General features: G+C 50.5%; 1 protein-coding gene across 1 annotated transcript; it reads right to left on the bottom strand.

Moving 5' to 3' along the window:
- Positions 1–2,465: 2,465 nt before the first annotated feature.
- On the bottom strand, positions 2,466–12,639 carry LOC127042599 (zinc finger protein 560-like). The gene is made up of 6 exons (XM_050935927.1): positions 12,628–12,639; positions 8,662–8,745; positions 7,841–7,967; positions 5,935–6,017; positions 3,535–3,661; positions 2,466–2,687 (listed from the first exon to the last, which is right to left on the bottom strand). Exons 2-6 carry the CDS (start codon positions 8,731–8,733, stop codon positions 2,659–2,661), a joined length of 438 nt encoding a protein of 145 aa, XP_050791884.1. The 5' UTR covers positions 8,734–8,745; positions 12,628–12,639; the 3' UTR covers positions 2,466–2,658.
- Positions 12,640–14,719: the final 2,080 nt, after the last annotated feature.

Here is a 14,719-nt window from a genome sequence, read left to right as displayed (position 1 = left end):
TCTCTGATGTTGAGAAAGGCCTGATCTGTAAGTGAAGTTTTTCCCACACTCAGCACATGTATTTTTTTTGCTTTTCCCTGCAGATTTCCTGCTGTATTCTGGTTTCCTTAAGGCCCTTCTGAGTTCCCTGACAGGAAATAAATTTATCCATTTTCTCCCCTGGCTGGTTTCCCTGCTCTTTTTCTGGTCTGTGCTGAACCTCACACGTCATTGCATCACCTGCTGTGATAGAGACAGAAACCTCAAACAGGGATGGAAAGGGGAAGGCCAAACCAAAACAAGTGCTGGAGAGAGGACAAATAAAAATCAGGAACTCAGCTCCCCCCAACAGGAGAGAGGAGGGGATCAATTCAGCCTTCACATCCCATCCAACTTCACAGGGGGAAGGGAGAAAGCTACTGCCCGGTGTCTGCTAGCATCTATAGGAAGCCTTGAGCTATATTTACCCTGCGGATGCGACCCCTGCTATGGACAATAATGAACTGAGAGACTTCCCAAGAGCTTTGTAGGGCATCCTAGATGTTTCCTTCAGGCACTTACAGATTCTGAGTTGGTTTAATGTTTCCTCATCTGTGCGGGGAGATCTCAGGATCTCTCTTTCCTCTGAACCCTGGAGCTCTGGGACCCATGGCTCTTCCCCTTGTTCCAGCTGGGAGATCATATCACGTTGGAAAACCAGAAACTCCGCTCAGATGAAAGAAAACAAAGGAGTTCAGTTGATTTCATACAACTTGATCATCAAAAACATTCTGTTAATTTATCTTCAGTGCTTAGTGTGACCTAGTGTGCCTGGGGCAGTCCTCACTGAAAATGCCAAGGTCAGAGCAGGCTGAAAAAGGGAGAGCAGATGCTCCCCATACTGGTGGTTAACACTGAAGTTAAACTCACTGACCAGTCACAAACTGTGCTTCTGATCCCACACACTGGTTAACGAGACTCTGAAAAAAGAAATCACACGGCCCCCTTTATTGCATGACAGTTCTCTGACTCCTAATCAGCAACTAGGTCCCGTACAGTGAGAGGTTATTTAAAAACTCTGCTCACTGTGATACAGCATGGCCAGAGGGCAGCAGGAGAGTGATCCTAATTGGATCCAGGAAGTGGGTGGGTAGAAGGTTAGCCACATTACCCAGGTTTGGATCTCATCCAAAATACCATGCTGCCAGCCAATCCTTTAGCAATTAAACTAAATGTTTAGAAGAAAGAACAAATGAAAGAATGAAGTTAAATTCCATCCTTCCAGACAATTCTTTAGCATCTAAACTAAAGGTTTAAAGAAAGAAAGACAGAAAGAATTTAAATGGAAAAGCAGTCAGATACATTCCAAAATGGATATATCAGGTTCTTAGCAGTATTGGTGAGTTGCTGGCTTGAAAGTCTGTCTGGAACGCATCCACAGCTTGGATGGGTCATTCAGTCCTTTGTTCCAGGGTTCAGTTTGTAGAGAAGTTGCTCCAGAGGTAGGAAGGGGGATTGAAGACAAGATGGAGATGATGCAGCTGCGCTTTATATTCCTTTTGCCATGTGGCTTGTACTTCCTGTGTCCCAAACACAAGCTTCACAGCACATGGCATGGAAAAGCTTTGGAGGTTTCATTACACAGGCAAACCCCGGCATGTCTTGCTGACTCAATAGGTGTATCCCCTTGGTCCATAGGTTCATTGTACAGCTGATGACCCTCAATGGGCCATCAAACATGCTAGGCAATGTTGATGCCAATATGTCTGGGGGTGTCACCCAGAAAAACTGCACAAGTCTGGAAATACAGATATACCTTACATATCTGTAACTCACAATACAAAGGTGATAGAAACATAGAAACAAAATTATCATACTTGGCAAATCATAACATTTTCACTGACACTTTACATGGCATACCTAGCATGATTCATTGCAATTTTATCAGATTATATTATTTTATTATTAATACCAAAGTGTCTCACAATTTCATGCAGTCTCACACTTGCTAAACTAGTGAATTCCCAGGACCAGTTCCCCAGGTCCTTGAAGATGCCAAACATTGTGCTTATGAGGGATTGAAATACCCACATATCTGCTGGGAACACACACACAGACACTGTGTCAATCTGTACCCCTGTGTTCACTCTTCTAGAAAATTATGATCAATTTTGTACCCAGTATGGCTTGTGAGGTATCATTAGAAAACACATAACCTACTGAATATTATCCTCCTGTTAAAATGTGTAGTAACACTGTATGTAAAATTGTGAGATTTTACAGTATGATATTACTGAAAAAGTTACAGTTCTGGGGAACACCCACAGACCAGTTCCTCAGAGACAGCAAGGCAAACAGCTGGTCAAACAGCCATTCTCCTGCAGGGGGAAGGTGTGAAGACATTAAGGGCTGGTCTACACTACGGGGGGAAATCGATCTTAGATACGCAAATTCAGCTACGTGAATAACGTAACTGAAGTCGAATATCTAAGATCGGATTACTCACCCATCCTCACCGCGCGGGATCGATGTCCGCGGCTCCCCCTGTCAAATCAGCAACTCCGTTGGGGTTGGTGTTGTTCCGGAATCGATATAAGCGCGCTCGGGGATCGATATATGGCGTCTAGATGAGACGCCATATATCGATCCCCGAGCAATCGATTTTAACCCGCCGATACGGTGGGTAGTCTAGATGTAGCCTTACATTCCATCACAGGGACCTATTGAGGCTGTTGTGGAAAACGACCACAGGATTAATATTTGAATCAGCTCAGCCTGAGGCTCTTTTCTTGGTTACAAGCACGCAGGGGGCGACAGCTATTGGAATACTGTTCCTGAGCTAAAAATCACACAAGCCTTTTACAGCTTAAAACCACAAACAATGACACATACGTTGCACGTTAATTTCCTTATTTGGAATATATTGCAAAATATGATGCAGGTCAAAAAGCAAGCTGAACAATCAGTTTTCCATATTTGGCCTTTCCTGTTATTTTTATTACACCTGGTGATATGGGAGCAAGACTCTCCATGTCTCAAGAAATGTCACTACCAACCTAGGCCATTTTCACATGCTGGGGTGCAATCCAGATCGGCGAGGAGTTTGTGTCATCTGTAATCCTGGGTGAGATTCAGTGTTCTGCTGCTGGAGCTCCCCTGTCTGGATACTCCCAGCCAGCGTTCAAGGACGCACTGAGTGTCTGTATGATAAGTAACCCTGGACTGGCAGCTCTGACTCCAGCCGCCTGCTTGTTACACCCCAAGCACATTCTGGTTTGGGTAGAGAAGGCTCAGGGTTTGAGAGAAGGCTGGGGGTAGGAAGCTTCTGTTCATTATGCTGGACCTAACCCCAGTTTTACTTGAGTAAAGAGGAGATATTTGACATTGTGTGATGCTGCTCCTGTGCTCTGTTCCCAAAGTGTTCTGCAGCAGAGGAGGGTCTCTAGTAGTATGTATGTTACTGGCCTATTGGGGTGATGCTGAAACAGGACAGGGTACAGATGGCATTGTGGGGGGTGGCATGAACCTTCACTCTTCATTTCCCCTTCCAAGAACAGAAGGGACAGGAATCCTTACCCAGCAAGACCATCGTCTCATAGTTCCCCTGCATGACATCTCTGTAGAGGGCTCTCTGAGTGGGGTCCAGCAGAGTCCCCTCTTCCCTGGAGAAATACACAGCCACCTCCTCGAAGGTCACCGGCCCCTGAAAGAGCAGGAGTCCAATACTCAGTACCTGCTGACCCACTCACAACCCCACTATTCACGGAACAGCAGCACCAGGGAAATGGAAGCTCCGGGAGGCACATGTTAACAGAGTCCCACCCCACCTTGCTTACAGCAGCCAGGAGGCATCAGAGGGTAGAAAGAGAGAACCTTTGTGTCTCCCATCTGACAGACAGAAGCAGGGTCTTCACATTTATCACATAGCTACTAGCCAGAGCTTAATATAGGAGATGGGGCTGTCTCTGGACCCTGATAGTGGCTCCTGGTAGGAATCCAAGCACTCTCCAAATAAAATATATGGAAGAAAGGGGAAGTCAATCATAAAGAATAGAAGTTAGAAGGTCAGAATTGTAGTGCCCATTAACAAAGGTTTAGAGAAAATAGAGCCTATCAAACTAACGGGATATCCTTATTGGATGAGATCAAAAGTTTGGTTGCAGCTAATAGTATTGATGTAATATACCTAAACTTCCGTAAGGGACATGACTTGATTAGCACAATATTTTTACTAAAAAAAACTAGAATGATACAAAATAAACACGGCATACATTAAATAGATTAAAAACTCTGATAGTAAATGGGGAACCATGATCGAGTGGATTTCTTTCTAGCAGGTTCCTGCAGGGATTGGTTTCTTGGCCCTGTGCTATTTAACATTCTTATCCATGACTTAGAAGAGAGTACAAAATCATCACTGATAAAGTTTACAGTTGCCACAAAGATTGGGGTTGGTGGTAATTAATGAAATGTCAGTAGATTCAGGCTCCATCGCTGAGAGTCTGGGAAGTTGTCCCAGCCCTGGCTGGAGGGTTATTTCCTGTTCCACAAAGAGGGGAAGTTCCATTCCCAACTCCTGTGCCTTGAAATTAGGACCTATCTGACACTACACCCCCATATTCATCATAGTGGTATGATTATAATATGATTAGGACATAATTATGATCTATTTTGTAGAAGATGCATCATGTGTGGTGTCACTGGAAAAGTTCTGATTTGCTGAATATGATTATCCTATTTGTGTGCACATATCATGTTCGTATCTGAAGTTATGGATATTGACTCTGTATCTGTATTTCAAATGTGCTTACTCTGGGTAACACCCACAATGAGCCTTTCAGGTACAACAATGAAGAAGCCAGACAGTGCTGATGGCTCAACAAAGACAATGGACTGTGGAAGAGCTTAGCCTTCCTGTGAATGTTTCAGCCAGCCTATGAGTCATGGCTACTATGACTCAGCAGGGCCTGTGACCAGACCACATGACACTAAACTCCATTTTAGTACCTGTATTTTTCCACAAACTGGACTAGGAACTGAGTTTGGAACAAAAGGTTCCCACCATATGGAAAAGCTACATAAGGTGGGGTGTGACATCATCTCTTGGCCTCATTCTCCACACAAGAGAACTTCTGGAAACACCTGAGAAACAAAAACGGATGTGGGGGAAGTGCTGCTCCCAGGATCAAGAGATTTCTAGCTTGTGTATGGAAACTTGGGGGACTGCTTGTACATCAGTCAGGGTGAGAAATTGCTAATTCAAATTCTATCCATCTAGTATGTTAGGCTTAGTCTGAGTTTTGGTTATTTGCTAAATAATCTGCTTTGATCTGTTTGTTATCACTTATAATCACTTAATCTATCTTTCTGCAGTTAATAAACTTGTTTGATGCTTTATCTTAACCAGCGTATTTTGAGTGAAGTGTCTGGGGAAAATCTCAGCTTGTTGTGCACATCTGTCCCATATCGAGGGGAAGGGGAACTACATTAATGAGCTTGTATTATAGAGATCCCTGTGCACTATAAGATGGTATCATTCTGGATTTATACTACAGCAAGTGTGCAAGGTTGGGGAGTGGGAAATTGGCTCTTGTCTTCTATCTGTCCTTGAGTGGCTTAGGTAACGCACTCAGGTAGCTTAGTTGGCTGCATGGCGCCACCTGCTGTTGTGTTGGGTGATAACAGGCCCTGGAGAGGCTGGCGAAATCTCCAGCAAAGCAGTGTGAGAAGGGCCAGCCCAGCGTGAGGGTTAGAGGACACAGCAGTTCCCAGAAGCTCCACAAACTGCCTCCTGGGGGTGACAACCCATCACGCCCTACACTACACAAGTCTCAGCAGGTTTGTCACATGCTGTCCCCTCCCTTTCTCCACCCGAGATATTTCCTGCTTCCCACCACCTCTAGCAATTCCCACCCTCTTATGCATTTACTGCTCCTCAACCTCCAAGCAGAGCCCGCCACCCTGATAATCTCTTACCTGAGCCAGCTCCATTGCAGCCATTTCCTTGCCCCTGGGAGGACGAGATGATCTGCAGCGAAACATGGATGTTATTCTCTGGCCTGCCGGGGTGAAAAGGGCAAGGTGTGAGAATTCAGACTAGGCTTTTGTCCATTCCACAAGCCGATTCCCCCCAGCTTTTCCCCTGCTAATGCACATTCTAGGTTCTAGCACACTGTGAAGCACAGAGTGACCTTATTCCAGTACAGGCCTAGCCCCCTCCCACCAGGGTGTAACCCTCTGACACATGGGGAAACCCTCCCAGTAACAGTCTCTCTCTTACACGTATCAAGTTTGCGGACAACACCAAGCTGGGAGGGGTTGTAAGTGCTTTGGAGGATTGGATTAAAATTCAAAATGATCTGGACAAACGGGAGAAATGATCTGAAGTAAATAGGATCAAATTCAGTAGAGACAAGTGCAAAGTACTCCACGTTGGAAGGAACAATCGGAGGCCAGAGAAGAGCAGAAACAAAGGAGTCACTTTGGGGGATTCTCCCTGTCATTGTCCCCAAGGCAGCTGTCTCAGGTTTACAAAGGTGTTTCATGTTCCAGCCTTTATACAGTCTCTCCTGGGAGTGCCCCTTTCATGGACTGGGCCTAGTTTTAGTTGTTGGTAGTTAACAAGCTTGGTTTATTGTTCATCTAACCAGTATGTGTGGATTGAAGTGTGTTGGAAACTCTGTTTGGGATAACAAGCTGGTGCATGTCATTTTCCGCTGATGAAATGACAGACTTCATATGAGCTTGGGTCGTTCAGTAGCGTGCTGGACAGTGCAAGATGCACATTTCTGGGGGAAAGTTGGGCACTTGAGAATTTGCTGGTTTTCTCCTGAGGTGTAATTCATGAGTGGCTGTCTAGCAGCACTCAATACTGTGTAGCTGGGAGTGAGTTACATGCTGGAGACTGTGTGTTAATTGGCCAAGAGGGGCTGTTCTCGCGGGAAAACAGTGGAAAAGGCACCCCCATGCTGGAGGACTGAGGTACAGCTATTTAACAGTCCAGATTGTACTCTGGGTAACATCACAGACACTCATTATGACAGAGCCTCTTACAACACAGAGAAAGTAAATCCATGTCCCAGAAATCGAAGACTCCAGACAGAGGGCAAGTGTCCCTGGCACTGCTTCTTGCTGACAGAGAGGTTCAGAGACAGTGCGAGAATCCTGGGGAAGCTGGGAACAGGAAGCATGGGCTGGCGGGGTTCGGTGGAGAAAGGGAACAGGAAGGGCAGGGATATTACTGAATCCAGGATCTCAGCAGTACTAGATGACAGGATAGCACATTGTGTTTTCCAATGGGCTGCACTATCCCAACTATACATACAAAATGATGGGGTCTAAATTAGTTGTTTCCACTCAAGAGAGTGATCTTGGAGTCACTGTGGATAGTTCTCTGAAAACATCCACTCAATGTGCAGCAGCAGTGAAAAAAAGTGAACAATGTAGGAAATAATTAAGAAAGTGATAGATATGACAGAATATCTCATAGATCATATTTGTAAAAACAGCAAATAAATCCATGATACACCCACATCTTGAATACTGCATGCACATGTCACCCCATCTCAAAAATAGATAATATTGGAATTGGAAAAGGTTCAGAAAAGGGCAACAAAAATGATTAGGGGTATGGGACAGTTATGCCAGACCTAACCCCCAGTTTCACTTGAGCAAACAGGAGATATTTGACACTGTGCAATACGGCTCCTGTGCTCTGTTCCCAAAGTGTTCTGCAGCAGAGGAGGGTCTCTGGTATTATGTGTGTCACTGGCCTATTGGGGTGATGCTGAAACAGGACAGGGTACAGATGGCATTGTGGGGGTGGCGTGAACCTTCACTCTTCATTTCCCCTTCCAAGAACAGAAGGGACAGGAACCCTTACCCAGCGAGGTCACAGTCTCATAGTTCTCCTGCATGACATCCCAGTAGAGGGCTCTCTGAGTGGGGTCCAGCAGAGCCCACTCTTCCCTGGTGAAATACATAGCCATCTCCTTGAAGGTCACCAGCCCCTGAAAGAGTAAGAGTCCAACACTAAGGACTTGCTGCCCCACTCACAGCCCCACTATTTGTGGCAGAGAAGAGTGAATCAAATGGAAGCTCTGGGTGGATCATAGTCAGGAGAGTCCCACCTCGACCTGGCTCAGAGTATCCAGCAAATGCCAGGGTGAGGGGATGAAGAGAGAGCCCCTTATCTCTCCCAGCATATCCATCACCCCCCTACTAGCCACTGACTGATACAGGAGATGGAGCCCCTAGCAGGGTCCAGGGAGAGCTCGCTGGTAGGATGCCCAACACCCTCCTCATTGTGAGGAGTGGGGATATGAAGGGAGAGGCAGCTCCAATAAGCCTGACTCATGGGTGTCCCCTTTATATCTCACAGCAGCTGATGGTTAATGAGGTCAGGCTCCAGCACTAGGAGTCTGGTCAGTTTGACTAGCTCCATGTAGGTGGGTTATTTTCTCTCTTCACAAATTAGGGCATTTCCACCTCCAAACCTCCTGGGTCTGTTCCTAGAATCTAGGCCACTTAGTAAATAACTCCCAGCAGGTCTGCCACACCCTGGCCTCCTCCTTTCCCCACGCTGTGAATTTCCTGCCCCGCTCCAACCTCCAAACCAGACTCTGCAAACCTTCCCACCTCTGGTGTATTTGCTCTCCCTTTCCTCCAGCAGGAACCCACCAGCAACCCCCCGATAATCTCTACCTGGACTGACTCCACTGCAGCCATTTCTCTTCCCTGTCCCACGCCAGGCTGGGATGAGCTGGAGCAAAACATTCTGCAGCCTGTCTGGGGAGAAGGGCAGTTGTGGGCGTTTCAGAACCGGTTTAGTTAATTTCACATCACAATACCCCCTTGGCCCTTTCCCTGCAGACAGACACCCTAGATTCTGTCATGCTGGGAAATGCTCAATCTGTTTATTACAATTTAGACCTGGCCCCTCCTGCCAGGCTAAGTCCACAGACACATTTTTAACCTCCCTTCTCTCTCCCCTCACCCCTTCTCTGAACACAAGGCTAGAAAAGAGCAGAACCAAGGAGTCACTGTGGGGGATTCCCTCAGACACTGACCCCACGGCAGCCACACCCCAGCAGGGGGAATATGGAGTCAGGAACTGGCTTTTGCTCTGTCTGATCCTTGTTTTGTTCACTGGAAAGTGGTTTTGCCCCAGGATGCAGCAATACATGTGTCTGGGTGGACTAGAGAGCTGGAAATCTCTCCCCACATTCATTTCTCCCACTGCCCCTTTCAGTCCTCTCCTTCCCCTGTCCTCTCTCCCTGCCCCTCTGGCTGGGACAGTCCCATTCCTGGGGGCTTTGCTCTCCCATGGCTGGATTTCCTCCTGGCAACCGCTAATGGGAGGAGAAAAGAGGTGGTGTTGTTTGTGCAGAGTCACTTTCTTGCCAGACCCTAGGACATTCCCTGAGGTCTTTCAGTTACCTGGAGACTCTGGCTCAGAATTTAGTAGTAACAGGGCCCAGGACTGCCCTAGGGGGCTAGGACCAGCTGCAGAAAGTCATCCCCTGGGCCGGGCAGAGAAGAAGCTTTAATTAAGGTCACTTCCCAGCACAGAGCCCCACTGGGGGAGCAGCAGCTGCCAAGCCTGGTCTCCCAGATCAACAATGTGAGGCTGCAGCATCTGACCCAGGAAGCTGAACCCCAATATCCTGAGCAGAGAGGGACGGAGTGTATGAGCAGCTTCCCTCCTTTAGCTCTCTGGGGAGAGCAGCTAATGGGAGCCCCTCCTCACAGGGAGAATGGCTGATCTCATTTGACCCACTGTCCATCTGGAATCACTCCTTGTCTTTCCATACAGTGAACTCTGGATTAACAACGGTCTCAATGACACCGGATTTCAGAAAGAATGAGTTCAGAACGCTGTGGAAAAGACCATCGTGTGTGCATTGCTGACTCCCTTCCACCTCCCTCACCCCGCAGATCTAGGACAAGGACTGGGGGCAAAAATTTTCCAAACGGAACCGAAAGTTCCTGCAGTTTTCAAAAGAGGAGAAAAGTAAATTCTGTGAATTCACACTAACAGTGTTTGCTAGTGACAGAAATTTATCACAGTGACAGGGCACGTGACTGGGGAATGGACTTGGTGACCTGGTGACTATGAGCCAGGACTCTGGTAAAGTGACCAGAAGAGAAGGATCATGGTTAGCAGCGCCCCCAGACACCCCCTAGTACCCAGAGCCCATGACCCCCCAGCCAGGGGCCCCAGAACACCCCCAGCCAGGATCCCATCAGATATTCCCTGGACGCAGCCCCAGAGTCCCTGGCCAGGGACCCCAGATACCCCTCAACAGCCCACACCGCCAGAGAACCTCCACCACACCATGATTGCCAGGTTGGGAATCCCAAAGGGTTCCCCCCACAAGAGCCCCCAGCAGCCAGGACCCCCTCAAGGGACCCCCCCCCCCACTGGGAACTCAGTCCCTCACTGCCTGCCTAGGAATTCCCCACCCTCCAGAAACGATCTACCCTGACATTTGCCTGGGACCCCCTCCTCTGCCCAGGTGACCCCCTGATGCTTTACAGTGCGACCATCACTACATGCTTCTCCTGGCATGCCCTCACCTAGTGCCAGGGGATCCCCTCCCCCAGCTCTGTGCACTGGGCATGGCAACAAAACCAGGAACCAGCGGGGGAAGCACAGACAGAGCCCCTGGCACAGAACCAGGCCTCCTCTAACCCTCTGTCCCGCCTCCCCAAGAGACACCACCCCCACTGTTCTGCAGCCACCAGGCCCCAGCGATACCCACCTCCAGGACCCATAGGCCTCAGGGATGGCACATCAGAACCACCACCCCCGAAAAACCCCAAACCTCCACAACCCACCAACCTTACTAGGGTACCCCCTGCCCAGCCACCCAGAGGCCTCCCCCTACCACAATGCCCTTCAGCTGCAATCTCCCCACACAGACACCTTCCCTGGCCCTGCAAGTGTTACCTCACAGAGTGTGAGAAGTGGCTAGAAAGTTAACACCACTCCTGCTGGCCAGTCACACAGGCAGAGGAGCCTGGGGGAGTGCTTCTTTAACAGGAGAATGGAAGGCCTGGAGGGCAAGAAAGATCCACGGGCTGTCACTAGCAAATAATGGCCACCATGGATCCACCCCAGAGGCGGCTGCATCTTAGCACATTTGGGAAACAAACCATCATATTCAATTAGAAATAAAAAAACTAGAGAGAAGTGGGGCAAATGTTTGGGGTATTTTATATCAAGTCTTTGACACACGCAGAGAGAACCCTGTCACAAACAACATTTGATAACATGAGAGAAAACCACCAAAGCGGAGGGGATTTGATGTTGCTATTAAATAACTAGTGGAAAAGGGGGACTGTTGGACTGGATTTTTTTATATGCCTGTCCAATACATAAACAGAATGTGATGGTCCCCCCCCCGGCCACGGGCAACCATTCACGTGAGCAGCTCAGATGCCCTTTGAGGAGCTGATTTAAGGGCGGGGGGGGAGCTGGAGGCTCCCTGGACAATGGAAGGGGGCCGCAGGGGAATTGGGAAATGGGGTCTGGGCAGTCTCCATGGGGGATGTGCTCCTCCCTTCCCTTCCCTGCCCTGGCAGAGAACGGGAACCTCATCCCATCCCACTCCAGTGGGAGCCTATGTTCTGGGGAATGACCCAGGGCAACAATTCCCACCCAAACAAGGACAAATCGCTGCAGATAAAATGGGTGGGAAAATCCACCCCCCATCGGAGAGATTTTAAATTGAGCATTTGAGAAGTATGGAGAGAAAAGGGAAAATCAGAGGCAATTAGAGAGCTGATCATTGGGGGGGGGGAGGAGAATCTCCCTGGATTTTATAGCCACGTGTGATAATGAGAGAGAAAAGGGGAAATCTTGAGAGAATGTGTGTGTGGGAGGAAGTGGCAAAAAACAGGGACAGGATCCAGTTAACTCACCTCCCTCCCACCCCGGGAATGTCCTGGCTGCACAGAGACAGATCTACCCCCCCACCCCAGTGACCTCCCCCCCTGCAACTCCGGCTTCTCCTCCCCCCTCGACACCTCCGCCCCTCACACCAAAAGGGGGGGGCTCTGCCAGCGCCTCCCCCTGAGCTCAACTCCTGCTCTCCTCCCCCCAGCCCGGATTGTGCCCTTAGCCCCCCACGAACCCTGCCTCCAGCTGCCTGACCCCCCCGCCCATCAATTTCCTGCTCTGCGCCGCCCCTCCCACGCTCCCTGTTACTTCCTCCGCCCCGCTCCATCCCGCCCCCAGCGCCCGGCGGAACGTTACGGCTGGGTCGGGCAGGGGGAAGGGCAGCGGCTTCAGCGGCTGTTACTGGGCATGCGCAGTGCCCGGGAGTAGCACATTGCTATGGGGAGGGATTTAATACACCGCCCCCCCCGCCTGGCCAGGGGTCCGCCCCTTCCCCCCCACACGACGGCCGGGCCCCGGCCCCCCCATCCCAGCGGGGCGGGCGGGCGGATCCTCCTGCAGCTCCACTGGGGCCGAGGCGCCTTCAAGGCTTCTCCCAGGCTCCCTGGGGCAGAGTCACTTTCCTGCCCCCCAGCGCCTCTCATTCCCCGGGGGCTCCGGGTCACAATGTCCCACCGCCCTTCCCCCGCCTGCAGCTCCGGCTTCTCCCCTCCCGCCCCCGCCAGCCACACCAAGGGGAACCCCCGGGCCCCAGTCTCTGTCCCCACCTGGATCCCAGCGGGGCCGGGGGCAGATCCTGGCTGCAGCTGAGAACAGCGGCTCCGCTCCGGCTCGGGCAGCTCCAGCGCTGCTGGCAGCACGTGGAGAACCAGGAAGCAGCTGTTCAGCCCGGGCTCCGCGTCACAATGTGCCAGAGCCCCGCCCCCAGGAGCTGCCCTGCCCATGGGCTGTGCCAGAGCCCCGCCCCCAGGAGCTGCCCGCCCCGCTCTGTGCTGGAGCCCCGCCCCCAGGAGCTGCCCGCCCCTGCTGTGCTGGAGCCCCGCCCCGAGGAGCTGCCCTGCCCCCGAGCTGAGCCAGAGCCCCGCCCCCAGGAGCTGCCCGCACCTGGGATGTGTCAGAGCCCCGCCCCCTGGAATTTCCCCATGTTGGGTCTCTGAGCTTTGTTCTCCTGCCGCCTTCTTCCCAGCACCCCCTGCTCCCTTCCTGTGTCTGCAAACACCCCCCCTCCCCCGGGGCCGGCTGCAGTGCTCGCTGAGGCTGACTCCAGTGGCTGAAGTTGCCTCCATCTCTGCTTCACCTGGAGGGGGAGAGACAAAGAGAGGAGATGGTCCCAGGGTGTGAAACCAGAATCAGGGGGCAAGGAAAGAAGGACTGTTTGGAAAGGTGGGTTTTTTGTGGGGGGGGGGTGAGCCAGAGGGATTCAGAAGAAGTTGGGCAGCAGAGGCTCAGGGAAATTGAGGGGAACCTCCTGGGTGTCTCAGTGTTGCCCAGGGTTTGTACAGCACCTTGCATAATATGGGGTCTGATCTCAGTCATGGTCTGTGCAGCACCTGGGAGCCCTGATGTCTGTTTCCTGATCACAGGCTCTGGGAATGGAGAGAGGGAAACCTCAGCACCTGAAGGTTAATGCAGCCCTGTGTGCAACCCCTGCTAGGGTGATCCGACAGCAAATGTGAAAAATTGGGATGGGGGTGGGGTTAATAGGCACCTATATAAGAAAAAGACCCAAAAATCGGGACATCTAGTCATGCTAGTCCCTGCTGTTCTCATAAGGGGTCGGCTTAGAGAGGGTTTGGCTACACTTGCAGCTGTCCAGCGCTGGGAGTTAAAGCTGTCTTCCTACAGCTGTTTAGGGAAAGCGCTGCAGTGTGGACACACTGACAGCTACCAGCACTCTGTCATGGCCACATTTGCAGCGCTGTTGGGAGTGGTGCATTATGGGCAGCTATCCCAGCATTCAAGTGGCTGCAATGTGCTTTTCAAAAGAGGAGGGTGGGTGGAGTGTGACACGGAGCGTGGGGGAGACAGAGCGAGTGGATTTTTGGAGCTGACACTGTGTCAGCTCCCTGCCTGGCAAGTTCAAGCCTCCTCCCCACCCCTCTCTCATTCACTAAATGCAAATAGCCGCCTTTGTTTTTTCCTCACAGACCAGATAAGCCGCTGATCCAAAACAGACCCCCCCCCCCCGTGCCCACCCGCTGCTTCTCTCCTCAAGCAAACACCAGCTGTGGGTGTTCCAAAGGGATCCCCCTGCCTCTGCTCATTCACTGCAAACAGTAACTGTGTTTGGTTTTTAGATAAGCAGCTCCGGGAGCCTTGAGCTCACAGCAAAGCAAACAGAGGCATCACACCAAAACAAAGAGCGTTATCTCTACTTAAAAGCATTATGGGAAGGTTCCGGAGGTCAGTGACAGCGTAGTAAGATTAATCACTGTTTACACTGGCACCCCAGCGCTGCATCACCAGCTCTGTTCTCTTTATTCCTCTCGTCGAGGGGAGCACATGCAGCACTGTAGCCAGGGAGATACAGCGCTGTATGTGCCTTGCCAGTGTGGACGGGGAGAAAGTTACAGCGCTGTAAAGCCACACCTGCACGTAACTCCCAGTGTAGCCACAAGGCTCTGAGTTGTAAGTAATAATAAGCAGCCAAGAATCCGGGGCACATTATAGGACTAACAGTATTACTGTATTGGAGAAATGAGCGTCGTGGTGTGAAATACCCACTTCGTCAGATGTCAACAATAGTCCATATGGGATAGTGGTTCATGTATTTTCCTAGTTTTTCACCCAGGTAGGTCATTGGGTTCAACTTCTCGTGTTGGAAGGTGTCACCTGAGCTTTTGCCCAGAGGGAGGCAGG

The sequence above is a fragment of the Gopherus flavomarginatus genome, unplaced genomic scaffold, assembly GCF_025201925.1.
Source record: "Gopherus flavomarginatus isolate rGopFla2 unplaced genomic scaffold, rGopFla2.mat.asm mat_scaffold_67_arrow_ctg1, whole genome shotgun sequence".
Taxonomy (NCBI): domain Eukaryota; kingdom Metazoa; phylum Chordata; order Testudines; family Testudinidae; genus Gopherus; species Gopherus flavomarginatus.
This window is presented reverse-complemented; position numbering and strand designations above follow the sequence as displayed.